Consider the following 21,244-nt stretch of genomic DNA (forward strand, 5'->3'; position numbering starts at 1 on the left):
CATCTAGATTCATCCCATCGACACTAGCTTTTCTCAATTGCACAGGAGGGAAACCTCCGTACAACATATTCTTCATTCCTGTAAACCCCCCCCCCCCGGTCCTTAGCCTTCGTTAGTGCCTTTTCTCCACCTGTCTCTACCATTCCCGCATGCACAGCCTCCCAGTGTTGCATCTTGCACCTAGCAGCCCTGTCCTGTTCTCACCACATCCCTTCACATTCCCACTGGCAGCACTAGCATCTTCCCCCACCCCTACCCTGCTATCGTTAATTACATTGTAACTCATGATGTGCTATACGGTTTTTTAGTGAACGTAGCTGAGAACTCTGTTGTATCTTCATATGTAGGTTGTATTATAATTGATTGTGAAATGCTTAGAAGAGCTACTTTTTAAATAGTGCCTTTTCCAAATAAGTGTTGTTATTCATTTTAAATTTTCCTTGTTGTCAGTGTACATTTGTGAGTGAGTAGATTTTTTTGTGAGTAGATAGTTATTGCAAACTGGAAACACTTCCTTTCTTCTGCAACAATTTTTATTTGTACACTAACTGGTTTTCAACTCCTTGGAACATTGACTACTGCCTGTCATAAATGTAAAATAAAATAATGACAAGGCAAATTGAGATAACACAGAAAATTTTGGATGCTTTTATACAAAAGTAATTTTTGCATTAATTGACTATGCTGTTTAATGTTGTAAATTAACAGTTTTTTTAATAAATCTGTCTGCACAACTTGAATACTGGTAATTTCCGTATCAGCTGTGATCTCTGTTCATTCTGTTGTTATTTTCTTTGCAGTTACAACAGGCAGTTTTCACCTGATGTGAGCCTATTGAGTGGATAAATAAAAACTATTGTACAACATAAAAAAATTTCTGTTTAGTGATTATCATCAGGATCTGCCGAATACTAACAGATAGTTCACTTAATGTTACGGATGCGTAAGACACTTCATATAGCCGTTGCTTACAGGAACATCATCTATCTCCACCTGACACATTGGAACTAGCTGATCAACTGATAAAGAGGGCTGCTGCACTACCAAGTGAGATGATGTCAATGCTGGAGGCAAACAAATTAGAGATAATAGATTTGCTGTTCAATCTTACTGCATATCATCATCCAGACAACATCAACTTGCCCTCAGGGTAATTTACATTAAATTGTTACTAGTATATAATGGTAGATACTCCTGTTGCCAATAAGACTGATCATACTATTTAGGGACCAATGACCTCAGCAGTTTGGTCCCATAGGAACTTACCACCACTACCATACTATTTACCTTGCAAGATTTAAAATAAATGACATAGGCCTGATACATTTGCCAATGCAGGAAATGTCATAAAAGATAAATGAGCTTTCCTGTTCAACCTTCAAATCTGGCAGATATCTCATGTAAGCAATATATTGTAAATAAATATTATAATCTGAGTCTCTGGCTGAAAGGCTTCATTAACTCAGAACAATTTACTGTTCCTAAATTGAATTCCTTAACTTTTCTATGAAGAGTGGGTCAAAAACTACTCAGATTTTGTCACCTTGGTGGTATATGTTTTAGGACTGCATGTGTAATTATCTGTGACTCGGCATCTCCGCATAGTATTGTTAATTCCGAACAGTATTATTTTTATACTTGATACATTGTAGAAGTCAGCTGAGTGTCTGAAACTGCTTTTCCTTGCAAAGCACACAGTCCTTCACTGGTTTCATTTATACGCTGCTGATAAAAGCATCAAATCAAGACATTGGCAGTGTGTTTAATTTAATTTGAAGTTCATACCTCTTCTGGGAAACACACAAAATGCCTAGGTGTTTCATGAAGTGTGAAACGGGCACAGGAAAAGTAAGAAAATACAGTGAAATAACATGGTGAAATTAGGGATATATATTTAGTTAAATTTAAGTTAAGACATGAAAATAATCACAGCTGCATGTGTGTCTGGAAATTGGCTTGGCCTGAAGTAGATGTGTTTTAATAGTTTTTAACCATTACTAATATGTAATAAATTATCAAAAAAAATTTTTTTAATAAACAATAACTGAATCTAGATGTTAAGTGTTTACATACTGCGAAGATTTACTTCTTTTATACTTTATTTATTGCAGCAAGCAGAACTAAAATGACATCTTGAATTGCAAACAACATCTTTCAGCCAGAGATCCAGATTATAATATTTATTTACAATACAATACAATACAATACATATATGGGTACCTATTTTTATAGACAAACACCTGAGGTTCTGGCACTAGTTTTGCACAAGCACTTTTCAAATCTTTGTCCAGTCCCGGTAGATTCCTGAGTTGCAGCTGACTCGAGGTACTTCTTTCAAAATATTTAGATTATCTTTCTATCTAGCAAAGACGCTGCATCGCAGAGGTGTGCAGCAAAAAGACTGTCAGAAAGTAAGCTTTGCGCCAACAAGGTATTCATTGGAAATAGACCCCCCCCCCCCCACACACACACACAAATGCAACTCACTCATTTACATGACCACAGTCTCTGGCTGCTGGGCCAGACTATGAGCAGCAGCATGTGATGTGAGAAGAAACTGGGTCACGAGGGTAAGGAGGAGGCTGGGGCAGAGTGGGAAGTATAGCAGGGTAGGGTTGACATATGATATTTAAAGTGCTGTTAATGAGAGCATACAGAGATGAGGTGGGGAGAGGATAGGGCAACCAAGTGCAGTCAGGAGGTTAGACAAAGGCACAGGGGAGGGAGGGTAACATAAAAGGAGAAAAGTAAAAAGACTGAGGGTGTGTTGGTGGAATTAGAGGACTGTGTAGTGCTGGAATTTAAGCTAGATGGATAAGGACAGTGACTAATGAAGGTTGAAGCCAGCAGGGTTACGGGAACATAGGATTTATTGCAGAAAGAGTTCCCACATCCACAATTCAGAAAAGCTGGCGTTGGTGGAAACTATCCAATAGCTCAGGCTGTGAAGCAGTAATTGAAATTAAGCATGTTGCTTTGGGTAGTGTGCTCAGCAACTGGGTGGACCAGCTGTTTGTTGACCACAGTTTGTCAATGACCATTCATATGGACAGAGAGCATGTAGGTTGTCACGCCCATGTGATTGCAGCTTAGCTTGTAGATAACATGGTTGGTTTCGCATGTAGACCTGCCCTTAATGGGATAGGTGATGCTCGTGACTGGACTCGAGTAGGCGGTGGTGGGATGATGTATGACACAGGTTTTGCATCTAGGGGCATTACAAGGATACGAGCTGTGAGTCAAGGGGTTGGGAGCAGGTGTTGTGTAGGGATGGACGAGGATATTGTACAGGTTTGGTGGCAGCGGATTATGAACGTGAGATGGATGGGAAGGACCGTGGGTCGGACATTCCTAATTTGAGGCCACAATGAGAGGTAGTTGAAACACTGACAGAGAATGTGATTCGGTTGCTGTAGTCATGGGTGGTACTGATTCATGAGGGGAGCGCTCTTCTGTGGCTGGAAGGTGGACTTTAGGAGGTGGTGGGTGACTGGAGAGATGAGGCACTGGAGATCTGTTTTTATACAAAGTTGGGAGGGTAAATATGGTCTGTGAAGGCCTCAGTAAGACCACTTGTATATTTAGAGTGGCACTGCTCTTCTTTGTGTGGATTGGGTGGCAGCCATATAAGTGGAGGTATTGCTGGCTGTTGTTATGTTTGATATGGATGGGGTACTGATGTAGCCATCTTTTCAGGTGGATGTAAACATTGAGGAAAGTGACTTTTTGGGTTGAGTAGGACCGGGTGAAGCGTATGGGGGAGAAGGCGCTGAGGTTGTGGAGGAATGTGAATAGGGTATCTTCACCCTCGATCCAGATGACGAAGATGTCATCAGTGTATCTGAACTAGGTGAGGGGTTTGGATTACTGAGTGTTTAGGAAGGATTCCTCTAGATGGCCCATGAACAGGTTGGAAAGTAGGATGGTGCCGTGTCGGTGCCCATAGCCATACCCCGGATTTGTTTGTAGGTGGTACCTTCAAAAGTGAAGTAATTGGGGTGGAGGATATAGTTGGTTATGGCAACTAGGAAGGAGCTGGTAAGTTTGGAATTCATCGGGCATTGTGAAAAATTGTGTTCAACGGTGGTAAGGTCATGGGCATTAGGGATGTTAGTGTGAAGGGCTGAGCAGGGACTGTGTTGTAAAGGAACAGGGGCTGTGGAGAGTCGATGGAGGAAATGGTTAGTACCTTTTATATAGGAGGGTAATAGACTGAGGGTGTTGGTGTAGGAGAGCAGAGATTCTCTGTGGGGGCACAGTAATTGGCCACAATATGGCATCGTGGGTGGCTAGGTTTATGGATTTTAGGAAGCATGTAGAAGGTGGAGTGCAGGGAGTGATATGGGTGAGGAGACGGATGGACTCCAGGGAGAGGTTCTGGGATGGGCCTAAGAATTTGAAGAGAGACTGGAGATCCTGCTCGATTTCTGGAATGGGGTCACTGTGACAAGGTTTGTAGGCAGATGAATCTGATAGGTAGTGTAGTCCTGCCAGTCAATCCTTGCAGTTCAAAACAAAAGTGTTGGATCCTTTGTCAGCAAATAGGACTATAAGGTTGGGGTCAGTTTTTAAATGGTGGAATGCGGTTCTTTCTGCAGATGTAAGGTTTGTTTGCATGTTGAGGGATTTGGGGAATGATGGTGAGGCAAGGTTCGAGGATAAGAAACTCTGGAAAGTTAACAGTAGGATGGTTTGGAGGCAGTGGGGGTGTATCACTGTTGGATAGAGGAGTGAACTGAGTTAGGCAAGGTTCAATACTGGTTTTTGGTTGAGTCTGGCTGGTCGGGTTGGTGGCGAAAAAGTGTTTCCACTGTAGTGACTGGGAGAAGCAGAAAAGGCCATTAATAGTCCTGCACAATTGAATTTGGGAGTGGGACAAAAGGTGATGCCTTTGGAAAGGATAGATACTTCTATGGGGGCTAAGGCTGTAGGGCTAAGGCTTTTGGAGGAAAGGTTCATGTATTTTGTGTCTGTTTTTGTTCCAGATTCTGTATAGTGGTGGGACGGAGTTTTTGAGGATGGGCTAATTGTAGTAGGTCTGCAATGTTGGGTTTGTCAGCTGTGAGGGGATGTGGACAGGTTTGGAGGATGTTGTGGACATGATGGACAGTTTTATACCAAGGCGGGAGCAGGAAGTGAACAGAGAGGAGAGTTCTTCGAGGTGGCTTTTTAAAAGTTGCTCTAGTTCCTGGAGGGCAATAGTTTGTGTGTAATTTGGGTTTGTATAGCAGTAGAAATTCACCGATGGAGAGGAGGTATTGAAAGATGTTTTGGGACTAATTGATATGGCAGGAAGATTAAGTATTGGCGGAATCTGAACAGATGGAGGTCACTGTGGAAGGAGGGGTGGCAGCTGGAGACAGATAATTTGATGGTAAGGCCATTTCTGGGGATTCCATGAGCCAAGCAACAATGGAGGAACAGTATGTAGGACTGTGTTCTGACTCGGGATAAGGAAACTTTCCTGTATTGATGCAGATCAAAGGAGCAAGGATCCACAGTGGAGGATAAAAACACGTAAAAATATGTAAGTAATGTAGAAATATGTATGGAAAACTTCACAAAAATACACCCAAACACATGGGAAAAATCAGAAAAAGGATGAAATGATTGAAGTATGGGGAAATGAAATGAAATATGTGCTGTTTGAGACTTTACCGACGTAATAATTGCTTCATTGGTTCACGGGTGTCACAACAGATAACAATGTGGAAGCTACACAGTATTTCAGTGAGACAGCTGCTTGCCACCTTCAGGCATCTACTGATGTGTTACTGCCAATATATACGCTGACTCACTAGAAAAGTACAGGTGCCAAGAGATGGGACTGTAAAATCATCGTAGATGAATCGTAGAGCACAGTGACAAGCAGTTCCCCCTGCCATAGAAATGGGCCGTGTTATTCACATGCCTGACCGTGGAAGTGGAGAAAAATAGAGACATCCATTCTTAGATCTCTTAATCTGCAGAAAAGAAGACAGTTTCTTGGGTCACAGTGTTTTTCACAAACCAGTTTACACTGACTTATATCTATGAATTACAAGGTGATATCACCCATCTCAATGCACTGGCGTATTATGGACTCTTGTTCATAGTGCTAAAGTTGTCTCAGATGCAGGGAGCTTATCAGCAGAGCTTAGTCGTCATCGGTTTGTGTCTGTACTGAACAGGTACTCTGATAAAAAGATCCGTAATGCAGATGTATTGCCCTGTTAAGGATAGATGCTATGAACATAGATGTCACACAAAATTGGGTCAGCTAGATAAGCCTGCTGTGGCTGAGCACTGTCTTGACACAGGACACAGCATCAGTTATGGAGAGACAAAGATCCTTTCATCTGCTTCAAGGTACTGGTACTCCACAATTAAAGAAGCAGTTGAAATACACATAACTGACAACCTGATTAACACTTTGCCATCCGGCGACACCACAGTGTTGTTGTACACGAAATAGCGATCAACGGCCAGCGACACCACAGTGGTGTCATGTGCATGGTATCACTCAGTGGCCGGTGACACCACAGTGGTGTTGTGAGCATAGTATAACATGGAGGCCAGCGACAGCACTTTAGTATCCTTTGCATTCTGTAGGTGTTTTGTTTAGGTAACAAAAGGTTACACACATCAACAATTTTTTTCTTTTTATAAGTACTTGTCCCTTTTCATCATGGCAGAGGAAAGAGATGATACGATTATTTACGATGAATGCGAGGACATCTTGTGTGATGTTCCGGATGACTTGGCCGATTTGGAAGAAGATATTGGATATAAAGAAAAATGAAGGTGAAGCAGAATCGTCGGAAAGTAGCGAAATACATCCAAGAAGAATTTGGCGAATGCTACGGTTGCCAACTGATTCGGATGAATCAGACAAAGAAGACAGTGCACAGTGCTCATACTTTGATTTACCGAGGACCATTAATAAATTTGAAGGATCTCCGGGTCCAAACATATTTCCCAAAGATACACAGCGTGTTGAAGATATCGTAGAATTATATATTGGGAATGATCTATTTGAATATATTAGCAACAAAACGAACAAGTACTACAGTCAAAATTGCAATAGAAGAAAACTGGATAAAACAAATGCCACATTTGTCAATGTTATGGGATCTGAACATAGAAAATGGTTTGGGCTTGCTATCCCTATGGGAACTGTAGGAGAGAGAAAAAAAAAAAGAAGAAGAAGAAGCAAGGATCAATGATTATTGGTCAATGAATCCATTGATAGACACACCGATAGTTTGCAAAACGACGTCCCACAACCAATTCAGACAAATATTGTCATTTTTACATTTTTCCAACAGTAACACTAAGCCAGATAATGCCGACCGGCTTTCCAAAGTGCAATTCGTAATTGATTATTTTTCCAAAATCTTCGAAATTTCATGAAAGTAGGTGAACAGGGTTGAAAACTTATGAGAACTAATGATGAGATTAGTAACACTTAACAATTTATAATCTCCCAATAATGTCAAGAATGGCCGGCAACAAGCCAAGTAATCCGAGTTAGTGCTGCCGGCGCCAAGCGAATAAATTTGTACGAGACATGTGGATGGCAAAGTGGTAATAGAGACTTGGGATTTCAACTCAGAAAGGCATGGGAACTAGTAATGGTGGTACTGAGGCATCGTTGGTCACAGACAAACAAATCTGAATCAACACAGACAGAGAATCGGAATCCGCACACTTAAACTGGGCACCAAACTCTGCCAGCACGCGCGCTTGACCGCAATTTGTCGCTACTCTTTTTCTGTGTTGGGCATGCAAAGACTGTTGCCTGTTTCTGTGGAAGGAGGCACTGGCCGTTGCTGTGCACTATGATTCATCAACGATGATTTTACAGCCCCACCCCTTTACACCTGCACTTTTCTAGTGAGTTGGTATGTAAATAGGCAAGCGACTGCTGCAACAAATCAGTAGGCACCTGAACGATGAGCAGTTGTGTCGCATTAAAATATTGTGCATCTTCCACAACATTATCCAATGTGACGTTTGTGAACTGATGAAGCAAGATGAAATGTGAGGGAGTAGGCTGATAGTGAAAGCCAAAAGCAGAGTGCAATAGGTGTGAAGACACGATGAGATCAAAGACAAAATCAACAAAAAGATTGTAATGTGGATTGCAGGTGATTTGGTGGGTAAGTGTGAAGAAGGGGACAGCAGGTGTGACTAGATTACGTGAACTTAGTAGATGTGAACTGGAATAGAGAGGAGAAGGAACAGGGCTCGGGGAGGGGTTGGTAGGATAAGAGACAAGTTTGTGTGGCACAGGAAGGTACGGGAAGAAACATGCGAAAATATAAGAGAATGACGCAGGAAGAATGACCAGTGTGAAGGTCTACTACTAATGATATCAGTGGGAGTAATGTGGGACATGAGATGCTGCACCAACTATCAGCACAGTCTTGTAGGCATATGTTGTGTGTGGGTGAGACGGTTGATACAATGTGGCTCGTTAGGACGTGCAGTGCTGTTTGTATGGTGGCAAGTGAAACACAGGAAAGAAGAGAAAGGAGGATGGACACTAAGTATTGTAATGCTAGTGACGCATTATAAAATGGTAACAAAGGGAAACAGCACTGGGTTATGGGATGAAGGAAAAGCGTGTGGGTGCGTTGCTGGAATAGAGGGCTGTGTAACCCTGGATTGGAAGCTAGATGGGTAAGGACAGTGACTAATGAAGGTTGAAACCAGCAAGGTTACAGGAACATAGGATATATTACAGGGAGAGTTCCCACCTGTGTGATCCAGAAAAACTGGTGTTAGTGGGAAGGATCCATATAGCACAGAATGTGAAACAGTCACTGAAATTAAGAACATTGTGTTGGGCAGTGAGCTCATTAACTGGATGGTCCAGCTGTTTCTTGACCACAGTTTGTCAGTGGGCATTCATGTGGACAGACCACTTGTTAGTTGTCACGCCCACGTAGAATCAGCACAGTGACTGTGGCTTAGCTTGTAGATCACGACTGGTTTCACAGGTAGCCCTCCCTTCGATAGGATAGTTGATGCTTGTGTTCGGACTGGAGTAGGTGGTGGTGGGAGGATATGTGGGACAGTTCTTGCATCTAGGTGTATTGCAGGGATATGTGCCATGAAGCAACGGGTTGGGAGCAGGTGTTGTGTAGAGTCAGATGAGGTGTGTAGGCTCAGTGAGTGGCGGATTAACTTTGAGGGACAGGTGAGAATGATACTTGATTTGACATTTATAATTTCAGGGTACAACGAGAAGTACTCGAAACCCCAGCAGAGAATGTGATTCAGTTGCTCCAGTCTTGGGTGGTAATGAGTCGTGAGGGGAATTCTCCTCTGTGGGTGGATGGTGGAACTTCACAGTATACTTGTTCATCCCTACACAACCCCTGCTCCCAACCCCTTACCTCGTGGCCCATACCCCTGTAATAGACCTAGTGCACACCCAATCCACATTTCTCGAGAACCTCAACATCCCCCCCATACACTTTTCTTCATACTGCTCAACACAAAAGCTACCTTCCTGAATGTTAACCTCCATCTCCAAGGTAGCTACATTACTACGTCCATCCATATAAAAGCTACCAACCATCCGCAATACCTCCATTTCGACAGCTGCCACCTATTTCATAACAAGATGTTTCTTCCATACAGCATAGCCACGTGGGGCCATTGCATCTGTAGTGAAGAGTGGTCCCTCTTGAAATGTACTGAGGGTCTCACTGAGGCATTCACAGACAGTAATTACCCTCCCAACCTTGCACAAAAATCAGGTTCCTATGCCTTCTCTCTCCAATTCCTTCTGTCTCCCAAAGTCCCACTGTTCAGCTGTAGAGGAGCATTCCCCTTATGACTCAGTATCACACAGGACTGGAGCAACTGAATCAATGCTCTTCCACGGTTTCGACTACCTCTCGTTGAGCCCTGAAATGATAAATGTCCTGCCCACTATCCTTCCAATCCCTCCAACTGTGGTATTCCGCTGTCCACCAAACCTACACAATATACTTGTTCATCCCTACACAACCCCTGCTCCCAACCCCTTACCTCATGGCTCGTACCCCTGTAATAGACCTAGATGCAAGACCTGTCCTATACAGGGTGTTACAAAAAGGCACGGCCAAACTTTCAGGAAACAATCCTCACACACAAAGAAAGAAAATATGTTATGTGGACATGTGTCCGGAAACACTTACTTTCCACGTTAGAGCTCATTTTATTACTTCTCTTCAAATCACATTAATCATGGAATGGAAACACAAAGTAACAGAACGTACCAGCGTGACTTCAAACACTTTGTTACAGGAAATGTTCAAAATGTCCTCCGTTAGTGAGGATACATGCATCTACCCTCCGTCCCTTGGAATCCCTGATGCGCTGATGCAGCCCTGGAGAATGGCGTATTGTATCACAGCCGTCCACAATACGAGCACGAAGAGTCTCTACATTTGGTACCGGGGTTGCATAGACAAGAGCTTTCAAATGCCCCTATAAATGAAAGTCAAGAGGGTTGAGGTCAGGAGAGCGTGGAGGCCATGGAATTGGTCCGCCTCTACCAATCCATCGGTCACCGAATCTGTCGTTGAGAAGCGTACGAACACTTCGACTGAAATGTGCAGGAGCTCCATCGTGCATGAACCACATGTTGTGTCGTACTTGTAAAGGCACATGTTCTAGCAGCACAGGTAGAGTATCCCGTATGAAATCATGCTAACGTGCTCCATTGAGCGTAGGTGGATGAACATGGGGCCCAATCAAGACATCACCAACAATGCCTGCCCAAACGTTCACAGAAAATCTGTGTTGATGACGTGATTGCACAATTACGTGCGGATTCTTGTCAGCCCACACATGTTGATTGTGAAAATTTACAATCTGATCACGTTGGAATGAAAACATTTGCACTGAAATGAGGATTGACACATTGTTGGATGAACCATTCGCAGAAGTGTACCCTTGGAGGCCAATCAGCTGCTGATAGTGCCTGCACACGCTGTACATGGTACGGAAACAACTGGTTCTCTCGTAGCACTCTCCATACAGTGACGTGGTCAACGTTACCTTGTACAGCAGCAACTTCTGACGCTGACATTAGTGTTATCATCAACTGCACGAAGAACTGCCTCGTCCATTGCAGGTGTCCTCGTCATTCTAGGTCTTCCCCAGTTGCGAGTCATAGTCTGGAATGTTCCGTGCTCCCTAAGACGCCGATCAATTGCTTCGAACGTTTTCCTGTTGGGACAGCTTCGTTCTGGAAATCTGTCTCGATGCAAACGTACCGCGCCACGGCTATTGCCCTGTGCTAATCCATATATCAAATGGGCATCTGCCAACTCCGCATTTGTAAATATTGCACTGACTGCAAAACCACGTTCGTGATGAACACTAACCTGTTGATGCTACGTACTGATGTGCTTGATGCTAGTACTGTAGAGCAATGAGTCGCATGTCAACACAAGCACCAAAGTCAACATTACCTTCCTTCAATTGGGTCAACTGGTGGTGAATCGAGGAAGTACAGTACATACTGACGAAACTAAAATGAGCTCTAACATGGAAATTAAGTGTTTCCGGACACATGTCCACATACCATCTTTTCTTTATTTGTGTGTGAGGAATGTTTCCTGAAAGTTTGGCCGTACGATTTGTAACACCCTGTATATCCTCCCACCACCACCACCACCACCACCTACTCCAGTCCAGTCACAAACATCACCTATCCCATCAAAGGCAGGGATACCTGTGAAACCAGTTATGTGATCTACAAGCTAAGCTGCAATTACTGTGGTGCATTCTATGTGGGCATGACAACCAACAAGCTGTCTGTCCGTGTGAATGGCCACCGACAAACTGTGGCCAAGAAACAAATGGACCACCCTATTGCTGAGCAGGAAGGAAGAGATTTTCCAATGATGAGAATGTTCACATAATAGTTATTGAATGCCTCTCTGGCCAAGTAGCAGATTTCTATCGTAAAGAAACTGAATGATTGATAGCAGATTCTGACTGTTCTGTAGAGATACTTAATGAATATTTTGAAAAATGTTGCCATATATCTGTGTTACTTTGAAATGTAGTGCAGCATTTAGTAAAAGTTACTTGGCTTGCAGTATTAATGTATGACTTACTTCTTAAGAGCCCCCCCCCCCCACTCTCTCTCTCTCTCTCTCCCTCTCCCTCTCTCTTCCTCTCTCTCCTCCCCCCCCCTCCCTCTCTCCCTCTCCCCCCATATATGATGCAATGGCTACAATGTGTGGCCTTACAAAGATTAAATAGGGTATAATCCATAGACGAATTACCCATGGGATTCAGGAGTTGGAGCAGGAGTTACATAAGGGCAGGCTACCTCAGGCGGAAACTGAGAGATATGTTCAGCAAAAATTATCTCCGTGTGGCATACTCCATGCTCTTTGTCATGTATATCGTATGGCCTGCTCATATGGGGACATTGTCCTCATATCGATAACATTTTAAAAGTAACAAAAAAAAATTGTCCCTTTAATATTCAAGGCTGGTCCTAAAGAGTGCTGCTGCCCTCTTTACCAGGCTTAGGATGCTGACAGTGGTGAATCTGCACATCTAGGAGTCTGGACTCTGTCAAAACAACATTAAAGATTGTGTTATTAGGGAAACAATTCACAAACATGACACTAGAAATATGGCGAACATTGACATCCCTAGGTACAGGATAGCAATAACAGGAAACTCCCATAAAGTGAATGCCTTCAGAATTTTTAATAAGTGCCCTCTTGCTGCTTGATCCTTACCATTTAAAAAAATTTGATTTTAAATTATATGACCGGCTTACAAAAAATTGATGTTATGATATAAAAGAGTTTTATCCTACGGAAAATGCTGATATTAATATTTAAGATTATAGCTGTATACAGTACATTTGACTTGTACACGTAATATGAATATTAATTTTAATGCTTTGATTGCAACTATAACTTGGTATCATTGGAAAAGCTTGTTCTACTGTATGTGATCAACGGCAGTAAAAAATCTGAATCTGACTACTACCACCACCACCACACTCGTAGCTGTGTTCTCCTGCTGCTGCTGCTCAGCGAGTGGATTTCTATCTAACCAGTTAGACTATATTATTAAAAATTGAAAATTGATTATTTTTGTTGATAACTATTATGTATGTTGCTTGATTTAGGTCACAATAAGTGGAAAGTAGGTTTATTTACATTAGTCTCACTAATCTGACATTTTGTAATGATTGTATGAGATTTCTTGCAGGTATCAACCACCACAGCTGGCGATAACATTGTCGTACTGGAAGGCATGGGTAATGCTGCTTATTCTCTCAGCTCACAACCCCTCCAGATTTGGCTCCATTGGTTGGGAGAAATATCCAACATTGCGTGCTTTCATGGAGATGTGCATTACAAAGTAAGTTTATGTTGTGGAAGAGGGTAACCAATCTTCATATTAAATACACTGGGTAGGTATGACAATAACATGCAATAGTGAAACTTAATGAAATTGAATTTATGAAACTGCTCATCCCCATCTTGTACTATAAAGATGATTCACGAGTATGAAACAGAAACAGCCAAGGGGCACAAGTAAGAGTGGGAGTAAAATCTCAGGGGAGTAAAACCTCAGGATTTTAGGTCGTCGTAGTTGTGCAAGGTTATGACAGGAATGTGAAATTGGTGCGGAAAGCAATATGTATTACGTGTACCAGATTCCAAAATTTCATTCTTCATTGTTAGATTTAGAGACTATGTAAGACACTTTGTTCCTCTTTTGTGAGTTACAGTTCTGAACTATTGTTGCTTTACACAGTTAACCTCATTTGTTTCCTAACTTTATTTAGCATTTATCAAACAATGGAAACTCCATGTAGGACTATCAACAATGTAGGAAAAGATACATTGCTACTTACCGTAAAGAAGACACATCAAGCTGCAGACAAGCACAATTAAGGCACTCACATGAAGCTTTCAGCCACGGCCTTCATCAGCAAAGAGAGACGCACACCCAACATTTCGCCTGATATGCTGGAGTTGGAGGTAATGTGTGTTTACTGACGAAGGCTGTGGCTGAAAGCTACATGTGTGTGTCTTTTAATCATGCCTGTCTGCCACTTGACATGTCTTCTTTATGGTAAATAACAATCTATCTTGCATTTAAATTATAATGGAAGAAATATCTATTTTTGAATGAATGTTAGACATTCATCATCTTTTTGTGTTTCATATCTTCTGTCCATGGTTTGTTGCTTAGTTTTGTCTGAACGGTATATTGCCTTCATTTCTGATTTGAGAATTTACTTTCCAAGCAGTCTTTGGCAGTTCGTGTAATGTACTTTTATATGTGTGGATACAAAAAAATTAAGTTTTGCCAGTTATCTCTGCAATTGTATTTACATACTTGTAAAGTAGCATGTTAAAAGTTGTACTAGGACCAGGATTCAAACTAGGACTTCACGCTTTTCATGAACAGTTGGCTTAACTATCCAAGCATGCCTTCTGCAATGACTCAAATTCTCATTGTTACTTTATGAATCGCAGCTAATTTCTGCACTAGAATGTGCAGATTTTCTTCCATAACAGTAACAGCAGTGCTGCAAAGTGGAATGGTGGGCTTCTGTCCTAGCCCAGAAAAACACACACACACCACACACACACACACACACACACACACACACACACACACACACAAACAAACATACAAAATCTTGCAAATTTCAGTGACCGCATAGATATAACACTAATAATGAGAGAAATGGTAACTACTTACTGTATAGTTAAAGTGTTCAGTGGTCTACATGTATATCTACTCCCTGCAAACCACTGTGAAGTGCATGACAGTGGGTACTTGCCATTGTATCAGTCATTAGGACTTCTATCCATCTCATTCACATTTAGAGAGCAGGAAGAATTATTGCTTAAATACCTCTGTGCATACTGTTAATAGTCTAATCTGGTCGTTGTGATCCCTATGGGTACAATACAAAGTGTGTTGCAGCATATTTCTAGATTCATCATTTAATGTTGATTCTTGAAGCTTTGTAAGTAGACTTTATTGGGATAGTTTGTCCCTCTTTAAGCATCTGCCAGTTCAGTATCTCCAGCATCTGTGGGTTACGTTCCCGTGCATGAACCGAATATGACAATTCATGCTGTCCTCCTGTGTATTTGTTCAATATCTCATCTTAGTCACATTTGGTATTGCTCCCATATACTTGAGCAATATTATAAGGTGGGATGCACAAGTGAAATGTAAGCTATTTCCTTTGTAGATCGGTTGCACGTCCAAAAGAACAGACACCACGTATTCATATAATAAATTCGCTTAGATGTGCAGTGGATCCAGCTTCTTCAGTGCAGATGCACAAGTACAGCCGACCTACTCTCGGAATCTCAGAGTAGCGAGCATGGAGGAAATGGACAAGGACTGCGGATATGCGGTACTCAGTGGGACTGTGAACTGGCTTTGAGGTGTGCCGAGATAGTCTGCGCAATTGTGTTGACACTGTGTCCCGGGTGGCGCAGTGGTTAATGCACCTGCGTAGTAAGCAGGAGATCCCGGGTTTGAATCCCAGTCCAGTACACATTTTTCACTCATTGCTGCTGATTCCACATAATGTTCCAATGCAGCTGATATCAATAATCCCTTCTCTTCCCTTCCCTTTCTCCCCACCTCCACCTTCAATTTACATATAATCAATCTCTCTTAGAGTTCCATTCCATATCCTTAAAAATTACTTCATCCAGGTGTTTGTATGAGTTGGCCAATTCCAGTTGCAACTCATTGATATTGTGGTAATAGGCTGCTACATTTTCTTCTGTTGGAAGTATGCTTTTTCAGCAGCAAAGATTTTATTAAGCACAAGTTTTTTGCGATTACACCATAGAAAATAATAGTTGCAAACGCATCTGGAAATACACAAAACAAAAGACTGGAGATGTTCAAATGTGTGTGAATACCTAAGGGACCAAACACACACACACACACACACACACACACACACACGGGAGGACTCGAATCTCCGGCAGGAGGGGCCATGTAGTCCGTGACATGGTGCCTCAAACCGCACAGCGACTGGAGATGGATACCTCGTAGTCAGTTTAGTACTCTGAATGTTTGATGTTTGTTGACTAACTTGTACATTAGTGCTGGAGAACATTGTTCATAGGTTCAACTAGGAAACACTGATTTCTGAACGATGCTTTCAGTGCACCCATATGCTGTTGATTTGTTCACTGGAAAAACAACAGCCTCTTGAACAGTAAGTACAGACAGTTCTTCATTAGGAAGACAAACAAATCTGTATGCTAACCGAATGTTGTCGGCAGGTAATAAAAATGTCCAAATCGTAGCCAAGGAGAAAACCGTGTAATGCAGGGTTGTTGTCAATAAATACACTGGAGAGTTTGCTGTAAACATTGGCTGACAAATGATGCCATGGCAGTCTACATCTACATGGTTACTCTGCAATTCACACTTAAGTGCCTGGCAGCAGAGGGTTCATTGAATCTGTTTCATACTACTACTTACCATTCCACTCTCAAATGGCGCGTGGGAAAAAGGAACTCCTAAATCTTTCCGTTTGTGCTCTGATTGCTCTTATTTTATTATGATGATCATTTCTCACTATGTAGGAGGGTGCCAACAAAATATTTTCGTATTCTGAAGAGAAAGTTGGTGATTGAAATTTCGTAAATAGATCTCGTCACAAAGAAAACTGCCTTTGTTACAGTGACTGCCATCCCAACTCGCGTATCATACCAGTGACACTCTCACCCCTATTGCGCGATAATATGAAACGAGCTGCCCTTCTTTGCACTTTTTCTAAGTCCTCCATCAATCCTACCTGGTAAGGATCCCATACCGCGCAGCAATATTCTAGCAGAGGACGGACAAGTGTAATGTATGCTGTCTCTTTAGCGGGTTTGTCGCATCTTCTAAGTGTCCTGCCAACAAAGCACAGTCTTTGTTTTGCCTTCCCCACAATATTATCTATGTGAGCTTTCCAATTTAAATTGCTCGTAATTATAATTCCTAGGTATTTAGTCAAATTGACAGACCTTAGATTTGTGTGATTTATTTTATACCCAAAATTTATCGGATTTCTTTTAGTACCTGTGTGAATGACCTCGCACTTTTCTTTGTTTAGTGCCAATTGCCACCATACAGAAATTCTCTTTAGATAATTTTGTAATTGGAATTGATCATCTGATGATTTTACTAGACGGTAAATTACAGCGTCATCTGCAAACAATCTAAGGGGGTTGCTCAGATTATCACCTAGATCATTTATGTATATCAGGTACAGCAGAGGGCCTATGACCCTACCTTGCAGAACGCCAGATATCACTTCTGTTCCACTTGATGATTTACCGTCTGTCACTACAAACTGTGACCTCTCTCTCAGAGGAAATCACGAATCCAGTCACCCAACTGAGACGATACTCCATATGCATGCAATTTGATTAATAGTTGCTTGTGACAGGGTGTCTACGACCTGGGACAACCGGGAGATCCGAGAAAAACCGGGGAATTTTTTCATCTGGGAAAAATGCGGGAATCTTTTTGAGTTACGGGAATTTTTCATTGTTTTAGTTTTCAGTTAAATTTTTGTGATTTTGACTGGTTAGAACCAATACTCTAGCAAAAAAATTTACTGTATCCCACTTCTGCAGAATAATACCGCCGCAACAAAACATGAACGAGAGAAAAAAACGAAAATAAAACCTAAGTCGCAAAGAAACTGCACCATATACAACAACAAAACACAGTGCTCATACAAGTGTCTGCAATCAGCAAAGTGTGTCAAAGGCTTTAGGAAGACTGTGCAGTGCTTCTTAACAACAAATTGCCTCCAATGAGCGTGACGTGACAGTTTTTTACATTAGATTCGTTTTAATGCAAGATCTTTTAATGTTTCACACATACGAACGTGCAGGCTTCCTGCGTCATCGTAGCTGCGCAAGTGCAGTGGCGCCTGTTATCTGGTGCTCTCTGGCAACTGCTGAAACGTACCTTTCTAATAGGTCACGGAAAAATATTGCGAATATTGCTTTGAAAAGCGTTACTTTCAAAGTAAATTTCCTTTCATGTAAGATAAACTATGTGAGAGAGTGTACGACGAATTTCTTAAATCACAGAGCATTTGACTCTCATTTAAAAATCAACTCTTTGGGGACGACCATATGAAGAATTTCGAGCCCAGAAGATCAGACATTTACATCGTTATTAAAAAATTTTACTGGCACATTTATGTGATGTATGACGCGCAAAAAAGATCAAAAATATATGTGGAAGCTTAGCTTCTCTTGAAGCTTATTAATCCTAGAGACCAATACTATATGTGATAGCTTTGCTTTTCTTGTAGCAACAATTGTACATTAATTTAAGCCATTAATTTTTCTTATTTGTGTGTTCTCGCTACGTAAGAGTGATCTTGCTATTGGCTGACTACATCACGTGTCAAATGTTTTCATCAGCTGGCGAGATCAGTTGATATGAGCTGTGACTGGCTTACAAAAGTGCGTCACAATCTCGATTCTAATGCTTCGGAAAGTAACATGCAGTGTTTGGTGGAATTCGAATTTATACCTTCGTAACACAGAAATATGCAGTGTATATTTTGCCGCACATCAAAGATCTTTCTAAAACGTGTTTTTTCCCCTGAGTTTCATTTTCTAAAGTGCCGGGAAGTTCTATGCCGGTGTATAAAACCAGAAACCATAAAAGGATTGATAAGTGCCGAGAAAAAGTATACTGTCACTTAACATGGAAAAAGTGTATTTTCAACCGGGAGAAAGTGTATTTTCAACCGGGAAATCCGGGAAAAATCCGGGAATTATGTTTCCTTGCCCATGTAGACACCCTGTTGGGAATCGATCTGAGACCTCTTGTCGACAGCACTCGATACTTCATGGGAATAAAGAGCTAGCTGTGTTGCACAAGAATGATATTTTCTGAATCCTTGTTGGTTATGTATCAATAAGTCATTTTCTTCAAGTTGATTCATAATGTTCGAGTACAGTATATGCTCCAAAATCCTACTGCAAATTGAGGTCAGTGATATGGGTCTGTAATTCAGTGGTTTACTCCTATTTCCTTTCTTGAATACTGGTATGACCTGTGCTACTTTCCAGTCTTTAGGAACAGACCTTTCGTCAAGTGAGTGGTTGTATACGATTGCTAAGAAAGGTGCTATCGTGTCTGCATACTCTGAAAGGAACCTCATTGGTATACCATATGGACTGGACTTGCCTTTCTTAAGTGATTTGAGTTGTTTCGCAACACCTAAGATATCTACTTTTATGTCACTCATGGTAACAGCAGCGGCCTTAAATCTGCTGCGTGCCTTTTTACATGTGACCTGGCGCCAGCAGTGTCTCCTACTGTGCTGTGCCTGGAGACATCACTGGACATATGCATAATTATATCAGTTGATCCATCAAGATGTCCAGCAGGATTTCAAGATCCCTCTCCCCCTTGAAATGACCCCTAGTGCCATCAGTGTCTTGGCCAGTCCATAGGAGCATGAGATGCATGCAGCTTACTGCGAAGGATAGGTTGCACCTTTAGATGCTACTTCTGGTTCCAGAGAAGACTGTGGGCCTTACTTTGGACCCGTTTCAGATTGGGGTTCAGGTCCATGCCCATACGGATGATAGATGATGGCTGGAGAATTGGGGATACCAGACATCCACCACGTGGGACATCATCTTGGAACTGGATGCCGTATCTGCTCTCTTTGATGGTCCTTCAAGTGGATGAGGTGGGCTGTCCCTGCCAGTGTGACAGATTTGGAGGTGGAATTTACCCCAGGTGGCACAAATGGAGCTGGTTTCAGTGCCTGTGAAGGGTATCTCGAGTGTGGGTACCATGATCAGCTGGTGGCCCTGCTGGGCAGTAATGGGGCCACATATCCCACAAGGAGTATGTACGAATGTGCACACCAAGATGGGGACACCCGTCCAAAAAGGTGTGGCTGCTGTGTCCTGTACCAATGGAGGCTGGAACAGATCTGACAAGGAATTATGAGGGTGTCCTCACAAGACTTTCCCTGGGGCTCGGATCGTGGATTGGTGCTACTCAGTGAGGAAATAAAAAAAAGCAGTGCAGAAACAATGGGCTTGGATGTTAATAGTTCCTCCATCTGCATTTTAAATGTTCACACAGACTGTTTGGGAATGCCATTAGAAGTAGGGTGAAGCAGTGGTGTGGTTGTATGCTAGATTTCATTCAGGTTACAGAACCATTGAAAACCAGCCTAATGAAATTGTGGCCCATTATTGGTGACCAGAGTTCATGGAGCTCCTGCAATATAAAAAACATGGCGAGAGCTTTAGTGGTATTTTCTGTCATGGTTTTTCATTTTTATGACATGTGGGAAATGAGAATTTGCATGTAATAAAATCTCATGGCGCCATGGAATGGACCCGCTAAGTCCTCTTCCACCCAGACTCGGTGCTAGGTAGGCATAGACCACAGCTGGTAGGCAAAAGCAGTGCAGTTTGCTGCATCTGACAAGCTAGGCATTGTGGAGCCATACATGCAATATCCTGATCAATATTCGGCCAGTTCATGTCACTGGGCCAGATTCTTCATTCTGATAATGCCCAATGGAACTAATGTGAGATTCACAATATATTGTGGCATACAAACTGTATTTAGAAGATTTACTTTAATAAACAATATCTGGAATCACTGATTGACACAGACAGTTGTCTTAATTCAGTAATAGGACATCAAAAAGATGAAGGACATGGCACCATGAAAAGGAAAAGAAAGTTCCAGGGAGGCCCTCGAAGGAACAGCTTGCAATCAGCTGATTTGTACGAAATGGCGAACCTGTCTCATGAGTGGATCCTTACATGTGACTGCCGTGATGTGCAGTAGAGCATTGATTATCCGAAGTAATTGGGGGACATGGGTGTTCAGGAAACTGGTTTGTTTGGGTAATCGAACTGTACATGTTTATTTGCCAAAAAGAAGTACTGTACAGTAAATTTATTCATAGAAACAGGCATCTCTTTTAGTATTACAAAGTAACATACAAAGGCAACTTCAGTAGGAATATATAGTATGTGGCACAGTTTACTAAACAAAAATATATACATATTACATACACATTTTGCATGAACAATACACACAGTATACAAAATGAACGTTTAAAAAAATCCTTTATTTTGGTCTGTCTAAGCAAGCCTACACGCTTATGAGCAGCTAAGTCACTTACTTTTTTCATTACAGATATCTGAAACTGGTCACTTTCATCTTGGTCTTCAAA

General features: G+C 41.9%; 1 protein-coding gene across 3 annotated transcripts in view; it reads left to right on the plus strand.

Annotated features, from left to right (window-relative positions):
* LOC126241230 (integrator complex subunit 1) overlaps positions 1 to 21,244 on the plus strand; it is a 304,834-nt gene that overhangs the window by 136,180 nt on the left and 147,410 nt on the right. For all 3 annotated transcript variants that reach the window (XM_049947990.1, XM_049947989.1, XM_049947991.1), the window contains exons 13-14: positions 975 to 1,150; positions 13,225 to 13,377. In XM_049947990.1, coding sequence (XP_049803947.1) covers positions 975 to 1,150; positions 13,225 to 13,377 — 329 coding nt within the window. The remainder of the gene's footprint in view (positions 1 to 974; positions 1,151 to 13,224; positions 13,378 to 21,244) is intronic.

The sequence above is a fragment of the Schistocerca nitens genome, chromosome 1 (genome assembly GCF_023898315.1).
Source record: "Schistocerca nitens isolate TAMUIC-IGC-003100 chromosome 1, iqSchNite1.1, whole genome shotgun sequence".
In the NCBI taxonomy this organism is placed as follows: domain Eukaryota; kingdom Metazoa; phylum Arthropoda; class Insecta; order Orthoptera; family Acrididae; genus Schistocerca; species Schistocerca nitens.